Source organism: Muntiacus reevesi, chromosome 17 (genome assembly GCF_963930625.1).
Source record: "Muntiacus reevesi chromosome 17, mMunRee1.1, whole genome shotgun sequence".
Lineage (NCBI taxonomy): Eukaryota > Metazoa > Chordata > Mammalia > Artiodactyla > Cervidae > Muntiacus > Muntiacus reevesi.
Window position 1 is genome coordinate 24,140,794 of NC_089265.1, and position 13,979 is coordinate 24,154,772.

The 13,979-nt window shown below is 37.6% G+C and overlaps 1 protein-coding gene across 3 annotated transcripts in view; it reads right to left on the minus strand.

Annotated features, from left to right (window-relative positions):
* The window catches only part of ADAMTSL1 (ADAMTS like 1), a 479,825-nt gene that overhangs the window by 223,264 nt on the left and 242,582 nt on the right, over nucleotides 1-13,979 (minus strand). For all 3 annotated transcript variants that reach the window (XM_065908168.1, XM_065908169.1, XM_065908167.1), the window contains one exon: nucleotides 123-424. In XM_065908168.1, coding sequence (XP_065764240.1) covers nucleotides 123-424 — 302 coding nt within the window. The remainder of the gene's footprint in view (nucleotides 1-122; nucleotides 425-13,979) is intronic.

Sequence of the window (13,979 nt, forward strand, 5' to 3'; positions counted from 1 at the left end):
CTTCCCCCTACTTAGCCTTCTCGGACTAGAGACAATCACGTGACACAGCTGCCCGCAGAGAGAGAAGCTACAGCGAAAGGCCAAGAGGACGGCACTGATCTGAGGCCTAGCCCCCTTCTTACCTCCTCCACAGGACTCGGAGCACTTGGTGAAGCCCTCATACTCCCAGTCGTAGAGCTGGTCAAAGTCCCGCAGGCCACCCAAGAGGCCATCTGTCTCTTCCAGGTTAAATTCGGGAGTCTCCCCGTGGCACGGTCCTGCGTAGCAGGGGCGCTGGGACGCTGGCTTGGGTCCTTCACATTCGTCAACGGGCAGGTCGGCCACGGACTGAGAGAAAGACAGGAGCACCTGGCACCTGACCACTCGCACCTGGGTCCCCACACCACAGGTGACCGTGCAGGCCGACCAGGCCTCTGGGATGAACCTGCAGTCCGCAAGCAAACAAGAGGACAGGATGAGAAGCCCCAGGCAGGAGACCGCAGGCACCCGGAGGGGCCGCATCCCCCTGCCACTGGGCCCCAGGGCCGTCTCGGGACGCGCTCAGGCTCTGCCACCCTGTCCTGGCCTGTGCTGGGTGCGTCAGGGCAGCTCACGAGCTCATCTGCCAGTCTCCGGATGGGTTTCTTCGTGAGTGTCACATGAACCCCCAGCTGGAAGATATTCCAGCCACAGACCACCTGCTTTCTCCCAGCTTTGCACCCACAGTGGTGGCTCTTCAGAGCAGGGAACTGATTTCTTCTCTCCTGATCTAAATTCCAGCCCTTGTGCCTCCTGCGAGATGTTGGCTATTCTTACAGCAGACTAATACTGATGCTAAAAACTATAACAAAGTAAGCCCTTAGAGATATTTAAGGAAGTATATATATATTTTTTTGTTTTAGTCTGGATTTCAGATTCTGTAACTTTCTTTGCCTTTTTGCTCAATGTGCTTCCCAAGATTTATTTATATATAGAAAGAGAAAGAGGGTTTTTTCTTTCTTTCTTTTTTTTTTTTTTAAGTTTCCAAGAATGGAGCAAAGCCTTGTTCCTCACACATTCTTTGAATTAGTCTGGCCTGCAATTCTTTTTATATCTGAGAGAAAAGTCTTGCTACAAATTTAAATCCACAGGCATGTCACCGTAAACGAGGGGTTTTGCATCCATATATGTTTGTTTGACAGCCTCCAGTCCCTCCCCACCGAGCAAAGTCACATTAACGAGAACTTCCCTGAGTTTCTCTAGAAGGTAGGACAATATCCAAATTCAAAATAAATAAATAAATAAATAAAAAGACTGTTTTCCTCCAACTAATCAACAATTGCCATATCTGAAATGACCTTGAGAAGTATCCAGGGAAAAAAAAGCCTTGAGGGCACCACCAACATTTTCACAAAGTTAGTATAATAATCTGGAGAAAGGACTTTGGAATAAAAATCTTAAAAAAATTTTTTTCTATGATCCTACTGCTTTTGCACTGGGAGTCGTGCTGAGGAGGCATGCAAACCCGGCTGTTTAACCCTGCTTTTGGCAGAAAAGGAAAGAAGTGATAAGAAGGTTATAGCATTAAGTCGCAGCAAGTGAAAATAGTTCCCATCTAGTTTAGGGAAGCTGAAATTCTAACAGGAAATTGATCCAAGTTTTCAAACTGAAAGAAGCAAAACAAAGTTGTGGTCTGAACCTGGGCAGGGAGACTGCAACAGAGACCCAGAGCCAACAGTGTCTGAGGCAGGGAGGGGTCCCCTGAGGAAGGATTTGACACTTGCTACCTTTGAAGAGCCACATCGGAGAGGAGGATGAGGGTCATACACAATCTTGTCAGGAAGGTAGATTAAGGAGGAAGCATCACTCAGAATTATTCCCAAGAAATTCTCATCACAGGATCACCTCCCCCTTTCATTTTTTAATTCCTGACTCCATCTTCTGGCACCTCGAGAACGTGGTAGGGAAAATGCATGCAATAAGATTAAAATATCTTTCTCTCTTTAAATAATGCTACCTGTAGCCATCTTATAGGAATATAAAACCAAACTCTGCAATCAAAATAATTTTAACCCTCTTATTATATATTCACATCTGTCTGCCTGAGTCCTGGGACAAAAATCATAACAAATATACAAGCATTGAATTTTACAACCCAGGTGTGGACAGAAAGGAAAATATATACCATGCTATTGTATATATAAGAGAAACCCCAAAGCAAGTGATAGTCTTTGAACTTTGACAACAGTGATGAATACTGCTTCTTTAATAATGTGGTCCTGAATTTTGTTTTTAAATAAAAAAGATGACAAGATCTCAGAAAGAACAGTACCCTATTAGCTTTTCCAATCCAGTAAGGACTATTGCTCTGTCGGTTATAATAGCCCTTTTCAGTGACCATTACAAAAGACTAAGAATCAGATAGATTTTTTGGTAAAGAGCCAGGTAGGGAAGATTTTAGATTCTGTGGGCTATGTGTGTGGGTTTTTTGTTGTTGCAAAACTTAACTCTGTGAAAGCAGCCACAGGCAATATGAAACAAAATGAGTGTGGCTGTGTTCCAATAAAACTTTATTTATAAAAACTGGGGTGGGGAATGGGAAGGGAGATGGAAGGGTCTAAATTTGGCCAATTGGGTTGTAGTCTTCCAACTCCTTCTATAGAACATTTAGTGGACATGTCAAGCACACTGAGATTCATCAGTTCTCTCAAAACTGATTTTAGGCATCTGTCGCCATCTTTTCCCACATATAGAAACTTATGAGAATGACAAGTAGCTAAACTGACTTATATTTTATCTCCTAGATTAAAAGTGAGCCCCAGATGCAATCTAGAATGTGAAAGAGGCACAAATGAAACCCTCAGCTCTCCCTGCCTGTAACATCAATCACTTTGTATTTGTTCTCTCTCCAGGACTGGGAAGATACACCAAAATCACAGAAAGTTTTGAGATGCCACTGCCCCATGAATTCATTGCAATTATGAGACCTGTTTATTTTAAAGCAGCATCTAAATGAAAAAAGAATTATGTGTGTTGTGGGTATGTGTATATTTTTGACTATTTGGATACTTAGGGTTAATCTACTTTATGTCTCCCAAGTGAGAACGTTATCAAGTGTCAGACAGCCTTACTGGCATATCTCCCAACCCACTATCCTTAGGTCTTCATCAAGTTCACACCAATTAAGAACAATTTGGTCTTTAAGTGGTGCTGTCTTTCGGCACTCAGTTTAATTTCTCTAGTGCATACACTGGATGATATAATATTCTCTCTCACTGAAGGCAGGAGATTGTATTTCAAAAGAAAAATATCTAATAGTGCAAATGGCCAAATGAATAATAACTGTTTTTCATATGAAACCTTCCCCCACAACCCTGGATCTCCCAACTCTGTATTTACTATCTTGAGCTTTCTGGCCACAAGTGGGAGGAACAAAGGTCAGGCAGCGGGCAGTCAAATGAGCCTGGAGGTTTAAGTGAAATGTTTAGAAGTTGAATAGTTCTTGCTGAGTTAGAATCTTTAAAGTGTGACCTTTAAAATGGAGTCAATGTGCTTTTTAAAAATCTGCATGTTAATTGTCTGGATGTACACATGGACAATGTCTTATTGAAGTTTAATTTAGGCAACTTAACTATTCTCTTGGTAGCAGCACTGCTGCCAGAAGAATGAGGAACAGCTTGGATAAGCGAGTTCTTTAAATGGTGGGCTTAAGCTTCTGAACTGATTGATATGATTTCTGCATTTAGTTTTCCCATCTCCAGGATAAAACAAACAAATGAACAGAACCTTGGCAAATAAATTATTTATGTTTCTTCTGTTTGCAAGCTTCATTGTTCATTTCACTGCCAAAATGCTTATCCTTTAATTAGAGGTATAACCACATTCCCTATTTACAAAATAGATAAGTGATAATCAAATTCACTTGTAAAATCCCAAAGCAGTTTAGTTTATCAGTGGCTATTATGGAGTCAGAAGCATGGACTGAAATAAAAAAAACTATCACTTTATTTATACGATGCTATGGAGAAACAATTCACTCTTAAGTCTCATGTCACCTCAGGTATTAACCACTTAGCTCTAGTTTTATACACACAGTCTGATGTTTAACTTTTTTTTTCCTCTTCCTTTTCTCCCTCCTTCTTTCACATGCATGTTTGTTTAAAAAAATCATTGGGATTATTCAAAATATGAGTAGAAAAATATAGTAGCTCTGGAGTGTTGTTCCGATGCTGTTACGAGCCTCAGCTCATTCTCTAGTTTCAAAATACAAACTGAAACTTGCAGGAAATCATGTTACAGATATTTAATTTTAGTTTAGTTTTCAATCTTATAACATTTGAATTATAATTTGATAGGGGCCATATATTTCTTTTTCTTCTTTCTTTGGTGGTTTTAGGGTGAAGGGTGAGGAGGGAATAAATTTAATAGTGTAGGAAAAAATTGTAACAACTTTAAAACAGACCCTAAATATTACTGGATATTCTGTTCAGTGCATTCTTTCTGATTATTGCAAAATTTTAAAATCTCTGAGATTTAAAATAACCATGAGTTATCTTTACTCCTCTATAAATTGTAGAAAATTGATCATGAAAATGATTCAGGCTTATAGAAATGAGAATTAATTGTGTCTAGTGGAATGTAATTGGTTGTCCTGTAGATAAACCCATTTTGCATCTACTTGTAAATTCATTTCAGCATTCTTATTTGCCTGAATTTGTTTGGCTCTTTTAAATTTCCTTTGAATTGGTTGTAACATCTTCCTAGTTTCTTCATTAATTATTGAGGTCAATACAATCTTTGACAGATGGTTATTTTATATTTGCATGAGATTCATGATTATTCCCTTTCTAAAATTTTTTCATTTAACAGTGACCACAGAGGGATCTGGAGAAGAGTGTATTGGAAAAATAAAATATTGTATAAGTAATTCTATGCCAAATTAACCAGAAAGTCTTTTACATAAATATGTCATTTGGGGACCAAAAAAATCATTATTTGTTATTGGTAAAAATGGTATTTCTTGTTACTTCATCTTATTTTTAACTCAGTCTTTCTCTCTTCTTTTTCTTTAGTCTTAAAAGAGTTGGTTCTTCTGATTTTGGACAATCTTTGAGATAATAAAATCTTTAGGAAAAGGTACAGTTACCTAAAATCTAGCTGGGCATTTGGATCTATGAGCCATTTGGATCTAAAAGAAAAAAACATTGCTGCTGGGTGGGAAAGAAAGTTAGAAAGGGAAATAGAAACACATTCTTTCATCTACTTAATCATTTATTCAATGTCTCTAGGAAATTAAAGGTTTTTTTTTTTTTTTTTTAATAAAAACCTTCAAACTAGTAGACAAATAAAATGTGGGAATGCTACAAAGGGAAGGCAATTCTTTAACTGTGTCACTTTAGGAGTTTTAGAATTATAGATAAAATCCATCATACTAAGACAGACTTAAAATGATTATTTAAAAATATAGCTAAAGCATCAAGGTGTTGAGAGTATACTTATCCAAGATATGCCTCTACATTCACTTACAGCCATACCTAAATCATTCCAAATAAATGATAATCTAACTTACTGTAAAAATTCTTTAGTCAAGGATACTTGATCTGCATGTGGAATTATAAAAATATTTCTCAACTGCTGCTGTTAGCTTATAACTTTCTGGAACTGCAAATAATTCACGCTAGTTATGCAATGCATACTGAAGTCTCCAAGCAAAATTTTGTAAAGATGTCCAAGATGCCACTCTACAAAACATCTAATAGCACCACTTTTTTGTCATAGATTCTTCATATCCATATCATGCCTGAATTGGGAGGGTATTCAGCAGTGTAAAATGCCTAGTAGTATAACCAAGAATAGAATGGTTCTAGAAAATAAGCTGACAAAACAAATGACAATTTTGGTGCAGTCACCAGTATGATTATTTGAAATAAAATTCAGTGACTACCCTGTCTAATAGTGCTAACCAGTGATGCGAAGAAAGGACTCAGTTCCCTAATTCTCTAAAGCATCCTGGGAAAGCTATTTTAGTGGCATTTTCCAAGTAGTTGACATCATTTTCTCATGATAATGATGCCCTTTTGAGTTCTTTGAGAGGCAGCTGGCCTCTGCAAGAATGCCTCAATGGCTTTCTTGCAGAAATGCTCAGTGCTGGAAGGAGGGGAAAAAAGGCTGACTGCATTAAAAATCACATTTTCCTTTCAAAGAGACTTTGTACTAGAAGGAAATGCTGTGGGAGATCAGAGCTCTCTCCAAGTTCCAAGAAGCCAGAGATGACTGGACTCTTTCAAAGTCTAGGACCTCATACATCTGAGTACTCTGTTAAACTCATCTTGCGAGTGTGAGCCAGCTTTCTCTGATGTGGTTCCAGACAAGACATTAGAAGGAATCTTACAAAGAGTGGGGACCCTCTTGACCATCAGGATGTTATTCTGCTTTAACAAGAAGAGAAAAGCCAGAAGAAAGACAGTTGATAATAAACGTTTCAGAGTATTGGCCCCCAAATTTCTGCTATTCCTGACATATCCAGTCCTCAATTATATTATTTCTAGTAGCATCCGAGACACCTGATTGTGCCTTTTTTCCTGAATTACTTTCTCCTCAACTCACAAGGCATCAAACTTTGCTTGTTTTTGTTTTCTGGTCACTTCCTTCTCAGACTCCTTTTCTAAATCCTCCTCTCCTCAAACTCTAAATATTGCAGTGCCTGAAGGCTCAGTTTGGTGTGGTCTTCTGATGTGCTCATCAGTGATTCTTGGTTTCAAAAACCAACAAAGTTCAGGCAATTCTATGTATTGACTCTCCAGTCTAGACCTTTTATCTGGGCTTCATACTGAAACGTTCTTTTTTTTTTTTTTTTTTAAATTAAGATTTGGGATAGGAAGCCATTTTTACTCTTTGAAAGGAATAAACATTAACATATTTAATAAGTTTTAAAAAATTAAATAGTGTGTCTTAGGTACAAGTCTCACTTATAACTGCTTTATAAGTAAATGTTAAAACCCAAGAATAATCTAATGAGATAAGGATTATTATCATCTCCATTTAATAAGTAGATAAGGGAACAGGTATAAACCACACACCTAGAAGAGTTTCATGCTCTTAACCACTACACATTGACATCTCTCCTGATTGACATGCTCACTTGGATATTTCAAAGTTATCTCCAACTTAAAGTGTTCAAAATAGAACTCTTGAGTCCCCTCTTCAGCATCTGATTCCTCTTCCAACCTTCATCACAGCAAATGATTCAACTGGACAGCTAATTGCTCATGTGAAAAATTAGGATTTACTCCTGACCCTGCATTTTCCCTAACTCCTCAATTTCAAACAATTTCCAAATTCTACTAATTCTCCCTCGAAAATATATCTGAAATCCATTTACTTCCATCTCCACTACATCTACCTTGATATAATAGCAGCAACAACCACAACAATAACAGCTAATGTTCACTGATATGTTAAAAAAAAATTTTTTTTTGTGAAGGATAAATGCTTTACAGAATTTTGTTGTTTTCTGTCAAACCTCAACATGAATCAGCCATAGGTATGCATGTACCCCCTCCCTTTTGAACTGTCCTCCTATCTCCCTCCCCACCCCACCCCTCTAGATTGATACAGAGTCCCATTTGAGTTTCCTGAGTAATACAGAAGATTCCCACTGGCTATCTATTTTACATATGGTAATGTAAGTTTCCATGTTACTCTTTCCATACATTTCACCCTCTCCTCCCCACTCCCCATGTCCATAAGACTATTCTCTATGTCTGTTTCTCCACTGTTGCCCTATAAATAAATTCTTCAGTACCATTTTTCTAGATTCTGTATATATGCATTGGGATATGATATTTATCTTTCTCTTTCTGACTCACTTCACTCTGTATAATAGGTTATAGGTTCATCCACCTCATCAGAACTGACTCAAATGTATTCCTTTTATGGCTGAGTAATATCCCATTGTGTATATATACAACTTCTTTATCCATTCATCTGTTGATGGACATCTAGGATGCTTCCATGTTCTAGCTATTATAAATAGTGCTGCAATGAACAATGGGATACATGTATCTTTTTCAATTTTGGTTTCCTCAGGTTATATGCCTAGGGGTGGGATTGCTGGGTCATATGGTGGTTTTATTCCTAGTTTTTTAAGGAATCTCCAAACCGTCTTCCATAGTGGCTGTATCAATGTTCATTCCCACCAACAGTGCAAGAGCATTCCCTTTTCTCCACACCTTCTCCAGCATTTATTGTTTGTAGACTTTTTATGATGACCATTCTGATTGTGGTTTTGATTTGCATTTCTCTAATAATGAGCAATGTTGAGCATCTTTTCATGTGTTTGTTAGTCATCTGTATGTCTTCTTTGGAGAAATGTCTGATTAAGTCTTTTCCCCATTTTTTGATTGGGTTGTTTGTTTTTCTGGCATTGAGTTCTATGAACTGCTTGTATCTTTTGGAAATTAATCCTTTGTCAGTATACTAATGATGAAAAATCAGAAAGAGAAATTAAGGAATCAATCCCATTCACCATTGCCACAAAAAGAATTAAATATCTAGGAATACACTTACCTAAGGAGACAAAAGAACTATACACAGAAAATTATAAGACACTAATGAAAGAAATCAAAGACAACATAAACAGATGGAGAGATATTCCATGTTCCTGGGTAGGAAGAATCAATACTGTGAAAATGACTATACTACCAAATGTAATCTACAGATTCAATGCGATCCCTATCAAATTACCAATGGCATTTTTCACAGAACTAGAACAAAAAAATTCACAACTCATATGGAAACACAAAAGACCCTGGATAGCCAAAGCAGTCTTGAGAAAGAAGAATGGAGTTGGAGGAATCAACCTGCCTGACTTCAGATTATACTACAAAGCTACAGTCATCAAGAGAGTATGGTACTGGCACAAAAACAGAAACATAGACCAGTGGAACAAGATAGAAAGCCCAGAAATAAACCCATGCACCTATAGGCACCTTATTTTTGACAAAGGAGGGAAGAATATAGCATGCGGCAAAGAGAGCCTCTTCAATAAATGGTGCTGGGAAAACTGGACAGTTACATGTAAAAGAATGAAATTAGAACACTTCCTAACACCATACACAAAGATAAACTCAAGATGGATTAAAGACCTAAATGTAAGACCAGAAACTATAAAACTCTTAGAGGAAAACAGGCAGAACGCTGGATGACATATATCAAAGCAAGATTCTCTATGACCTATGTCCTAGAGTAATGGAAATAAAAACAAAAGTAAACAAGTGGGACCTGATTAAACTTAAATGCTTTTGCACAGCAAAGGAAACTATAAGCAAGGTGAAAAGACAACCTTCAGAATGGGAGAAAGTAATAGCAAATGAAACAACTGACAAAGGATTAATTTCCAAAATACACAAGCAGCTCACTGATATGTTTTAAGCATTTCCATACATTAACTTGTTATAACATTGTTAGGAGATGTGTATTGTCAGAAACATTGTTAAATGGGCAAACAAGATTACTGGCTTTCTTTTAATGGAAAGTCTAGCAGACTTATAGGGGCTGTCAAATTCTAAGGCAATTAGTCTATTTTGCAACTATATAGAGATGCAAGGTTCCTTGTAGGGGGCCTGTAATGATGGAGATGTTTTTAGTTCAAAGTGATAGATGTTATTTTTCTGTTCATGTCAATGGAAATAATTTTGCCCGATAGAAAATACAAACTTTTCTAAATCCAATTCACATTAGAACTTGTTTTATCACTTTACTGGTTTCTTCATAATTCATGAGTTAAACAAAAATTTGACATGTGCTCATTTTATATTTATTAACAGAAATCATGATTTTAACTTTCTAAAGATTGTATTTTAACAATATTTTCATCCCCACTTCTAGACAATAAAATTGACACACAGATATTCCCAAGGTCATACTGCTAAATAAATGGTAGAGGCAAGATTTAAACCATGGCCATTTACTATAGAATCCATACTCTTCACCAACTCACTGTCCTGGCTCTCACACTGCCACATAAGCCAGATCACTGAAGCTAACATCTGCTCTCTCCTGAACTTCCACAATAGCCACTGGTCTGTTTTCTTCCTCTGTTAGTCCTTACTAACTCATTCTTCATGCTGTACCCTGAAGGTTCTTAAAATGTAAAGCTTTTGATTGTTCCTGTTATATTCAGAATGAAAGCTAAACTCCTTACCATGGTTACATTATACCATTATCCACCTTCAACTCCTACTATTCTCCCCTCATCACTGGCTTCCAGATGTACTAGTCTTCCTTCACTTGCTTAAACGTGTGTAGTTCTTTCATGACTCAAAGTTTTGAAATGTGTGGGTCACTCCCTGGATGAATCTCCTCTTCCTCTCAGTTTAGAATAACTTCCATTCATCCTACAGGTCTCAGCTGAAATGTCCCTTCTCAAAGAAGACATCCTTGACCTTGAACCTATTGAAAGCCCCATCAGACTCTCCAAGAGTACTTCTTCATTCGTTTTCTTATAACAGTGATCAGTTTTTGATAATCAAGTGTGAATATTTATGGAATAACTCTCTTCCTAAGACTAAACCTCCATGAAGATAGAACTTCACATAACAGGTGCTCAGTAAATATGCTTAAAAAATAATCAGTGAGTGAATGGATAAATAGGAGGTTATGGATTGATGTTATGAGTGATTTGATGTTGGGTTTATTCTTGGCCCCAGAGATTGAAAACAAGCTAGATAAAAAGTTAACAGCCTAAAACCTTTCCAGGCATTGGCATGGAAAATCCAAAAACCTTTTCCTGATTTAGAAGTTTCTTACGGTCTTTCGAGAAGTGAAAGTGCCCAGATTTAGTGGCTATCATAGGCTGATTTATTTATATTCTTAGAGCTGCATTTGGGCAGTATGGGGAGGCCTTAATTCATCTTGATGAGGTTTGGGTTATCATGCAGCTTGAAGCAAGTTTAAATTCTTTGTCTATCATACTTCAGTTAAATCTCAATAAAAATGCTGTTTTATAGAATAAAAGGATTTGGGGGCAGTTTTAAACCAGAGGCTGCCTTCAGTAATTTATACACAATGCTGATCTAACATTGGTTATTTTATAACCAGCCACCCATCAGTGAAGACTCTGGAGCATTCTGGAAGTATTCCTAGGTTAGAGAAGCCCCCTCTTTAAAAGTCATTATACACAGAGATTTGGGGAAAAGAGAATATAGACCTCTAACTGTTGCAGATACAAATGGAGCCAAATCATTCTTCCCAAATGAAAAATGAAGCTAGGACACTTGTTTCAGACCATCTTTCTCTCCACTGCTTTTCTGACCTAAGTGAACAGAACATGATTTAAAAGTTTGGTTTTCCTTGAGGCTAGTCTGATGAGTTAAGAAACCAGGTCCCGGGGACTAAAATGCTATCAAGGCATACAATGCTATTAGTGCATTTGGAGTTCTTAGCTTAATAACAGAATGTAGATGTTAATGTACATTCTTTTCCCTGAATTTGATAAAAATATAAAATACTGTAAACTCAGAATACTTGTCATGAACCATTTCTTCTTCACACAGAGCAGAATTAGTTTATCTTGCAATTTTGTAAAGGTTTCTTCCCCTTAATTCAACAAGTTTGGCAAAGCTTTCCAATGAAAAGTTCAGTTCATTAAAAATGACCTTAATGGACTTAACATATATTGGTGCTGACAGGGTCCATACTTTATTTTGGCACACGAGGATCCCATTAATTTGTCTTTGCCACTCTCTAGGGCTCAGCAGAGCAACAGTTCAGATTTAGGTCTGAAAGTAGCTACAGAATAAGCATTAAGTGGAGACAGTAGGAGGGGCTGACACATTTAAAACTTATTGGTTTGCAAGAAAGGCTTTTCTAGTGACTACATAAAAATGTCTCTGTCTCCTCTCTTGAATTTGTTATTGATTTTTCTGTCTCAGTGCATGCTGGGAGCAAGCTTGGGAGATCAACTGTATATAACTCAGAGCTGAGAGAGGATGAGCACTTTCCAAACTTTCCTTATTTTTGCCATTTGTTACAGATTTCTTTCTGTTCAAATCAGGGTAACTAACCCTTGTCCTTTAGGATAAATTTCTGGCTAAATTCAAAGTGAGATGCCTATAAGCGAGTCTTGAAAGAGTCTCAAAAGCATAGAGGGGATGCAGAGAGGTGGTGTTAGCTAAGAGCTATGAGCTGAAATTGGGGGGTATTTGTGGTCACTTGTGGTTGTCTCACATGCTATATGATATAACATGTATGAAGCAGAGGTACCACCTCTCTCAATTTCTCCATTTGTAAATGAATGATTATGAAACATGTTTGCTCTCAATGTTTTCAAGAAAGATGAATGATACTGGAAAAGGTGCAACCATAGCCACAGTTAACACTTAAACAGAGTTTCCTGCATATCAGGCACTTTACACATAACTTAATCCTCTCAGTATCTTTATGATATAGATACCATTATGTTCATTTCTCAAATGAGAAAATTAAAGCCTATGAGGTTAAGTGACTTTTCAGGGTCCCCTGTTACTATTGGGGGGAATCCATGATTCACATTCAAGGAGTCTGTCCCTGGAGCCCACACTTTCCACCACTGGGCATACTGCTACCATGCTGTGGGTGCTTCGTCGCTTCAGTGGTGTCCGACTCCGTGTGACCCTATGGACTATAGCCCGTGAGGCTCCTCTGTGCAAGGGATTCTCCAGGCAAGAATACTGGAGTGGGTTATCTTGCTCTGTGAGCAATAGTTAAAGTGCTTTTTACTTTGATTCCAGCAGGGCTGTTTTCTTGTTTGAGAACACAAATACAGAGACTCACCCCCCTCACCAACTCACATAGTTAGCAACCTGATATATCTGAAAAAACTTCAAATTTCAGGAAATTATCTGGGAATTTGGTAGTATATTTTTCAACACCTAACACAGATTAATGAGGTACATTTTCTGATATAAAATATCCAATCATTTGCTATATAAAAAGATAAAATAATCTTTCCTCAAGTGCTAGTTTTAGAGTCAAAGTCAGATACACAGAAATTTTATCATCATCGGCCAATCCCCACATTTATGCCCCCACGACACCTTTGGTTCCTATTACAGTGTTCTTTCTCTCATTTCTTGTATTTGTGACTTTTTACCATGTATTAGCTTAACTATCCTGATACTGGAGCTCAGAGGAACAGAGAAGATTAGAGAGAGATCGGGAATTCAATAAAAATTCTCTTACACTTCTTGTGAAATCACTAACACGATTGTGCTGTGCATACCCAAACCCCAAATGTCATTTCTTCCAAATAGCTGACTCATTTGTTCAAACTGTGGATGACTGGCCAATACTCAACACTTTGGTCACAATCTTATCATGCCTGTGGTAAGCACACACTCAAGGTTTCTTGAGGGCAAGGACTATTGGATTTCTTTTTACAAAACCTGCACTTGGCACAAAATTTGGCCTAGAGCAGGTGACTTAAGAGTGAATTCAATTTCTTTCATTGGGAGATGTGAACAATTAGGAGGTCGAATGTTATCTAAAATACATGATCACCCAGAGAATTTATTTAAGCATTCTGTAGAGGATATAAGGGAGGAGAGCAATCTGGGTAGACCAGGAGCCCAGAAAGGAAGGAGCTGGAAAGGAGGGAAGTCATGATGGTTATGGGAATCAGGGCTCATTCATTCTGGCCAGTAGGAGGCTTTCACTTTGCAGATGCCAAATCAAAATTAAATGCTGTTGTGCTGTTTTTACTGTCTAATTCTAATGTCATGATCTGCTTCAACATCCTTTCTGAGGATTTAATGATCAGCAAACAGTGTTTACAATTCTTAACCTTAGGTGACTCTTGATTCCTAAGAGATATATTTGTTTCTCCCTTAAGATATTTCTTTTTATGTTCTATGGCCCGAGATTCACAAAGAGAATGTACTTGAGGTATTTTACATTAAGAGTATGAACAACAAAACTATCTGGTTCCATTACCATTTTTTGATTCCCTAAATATTCTTTGGGGGAAAATATAAAAACACATG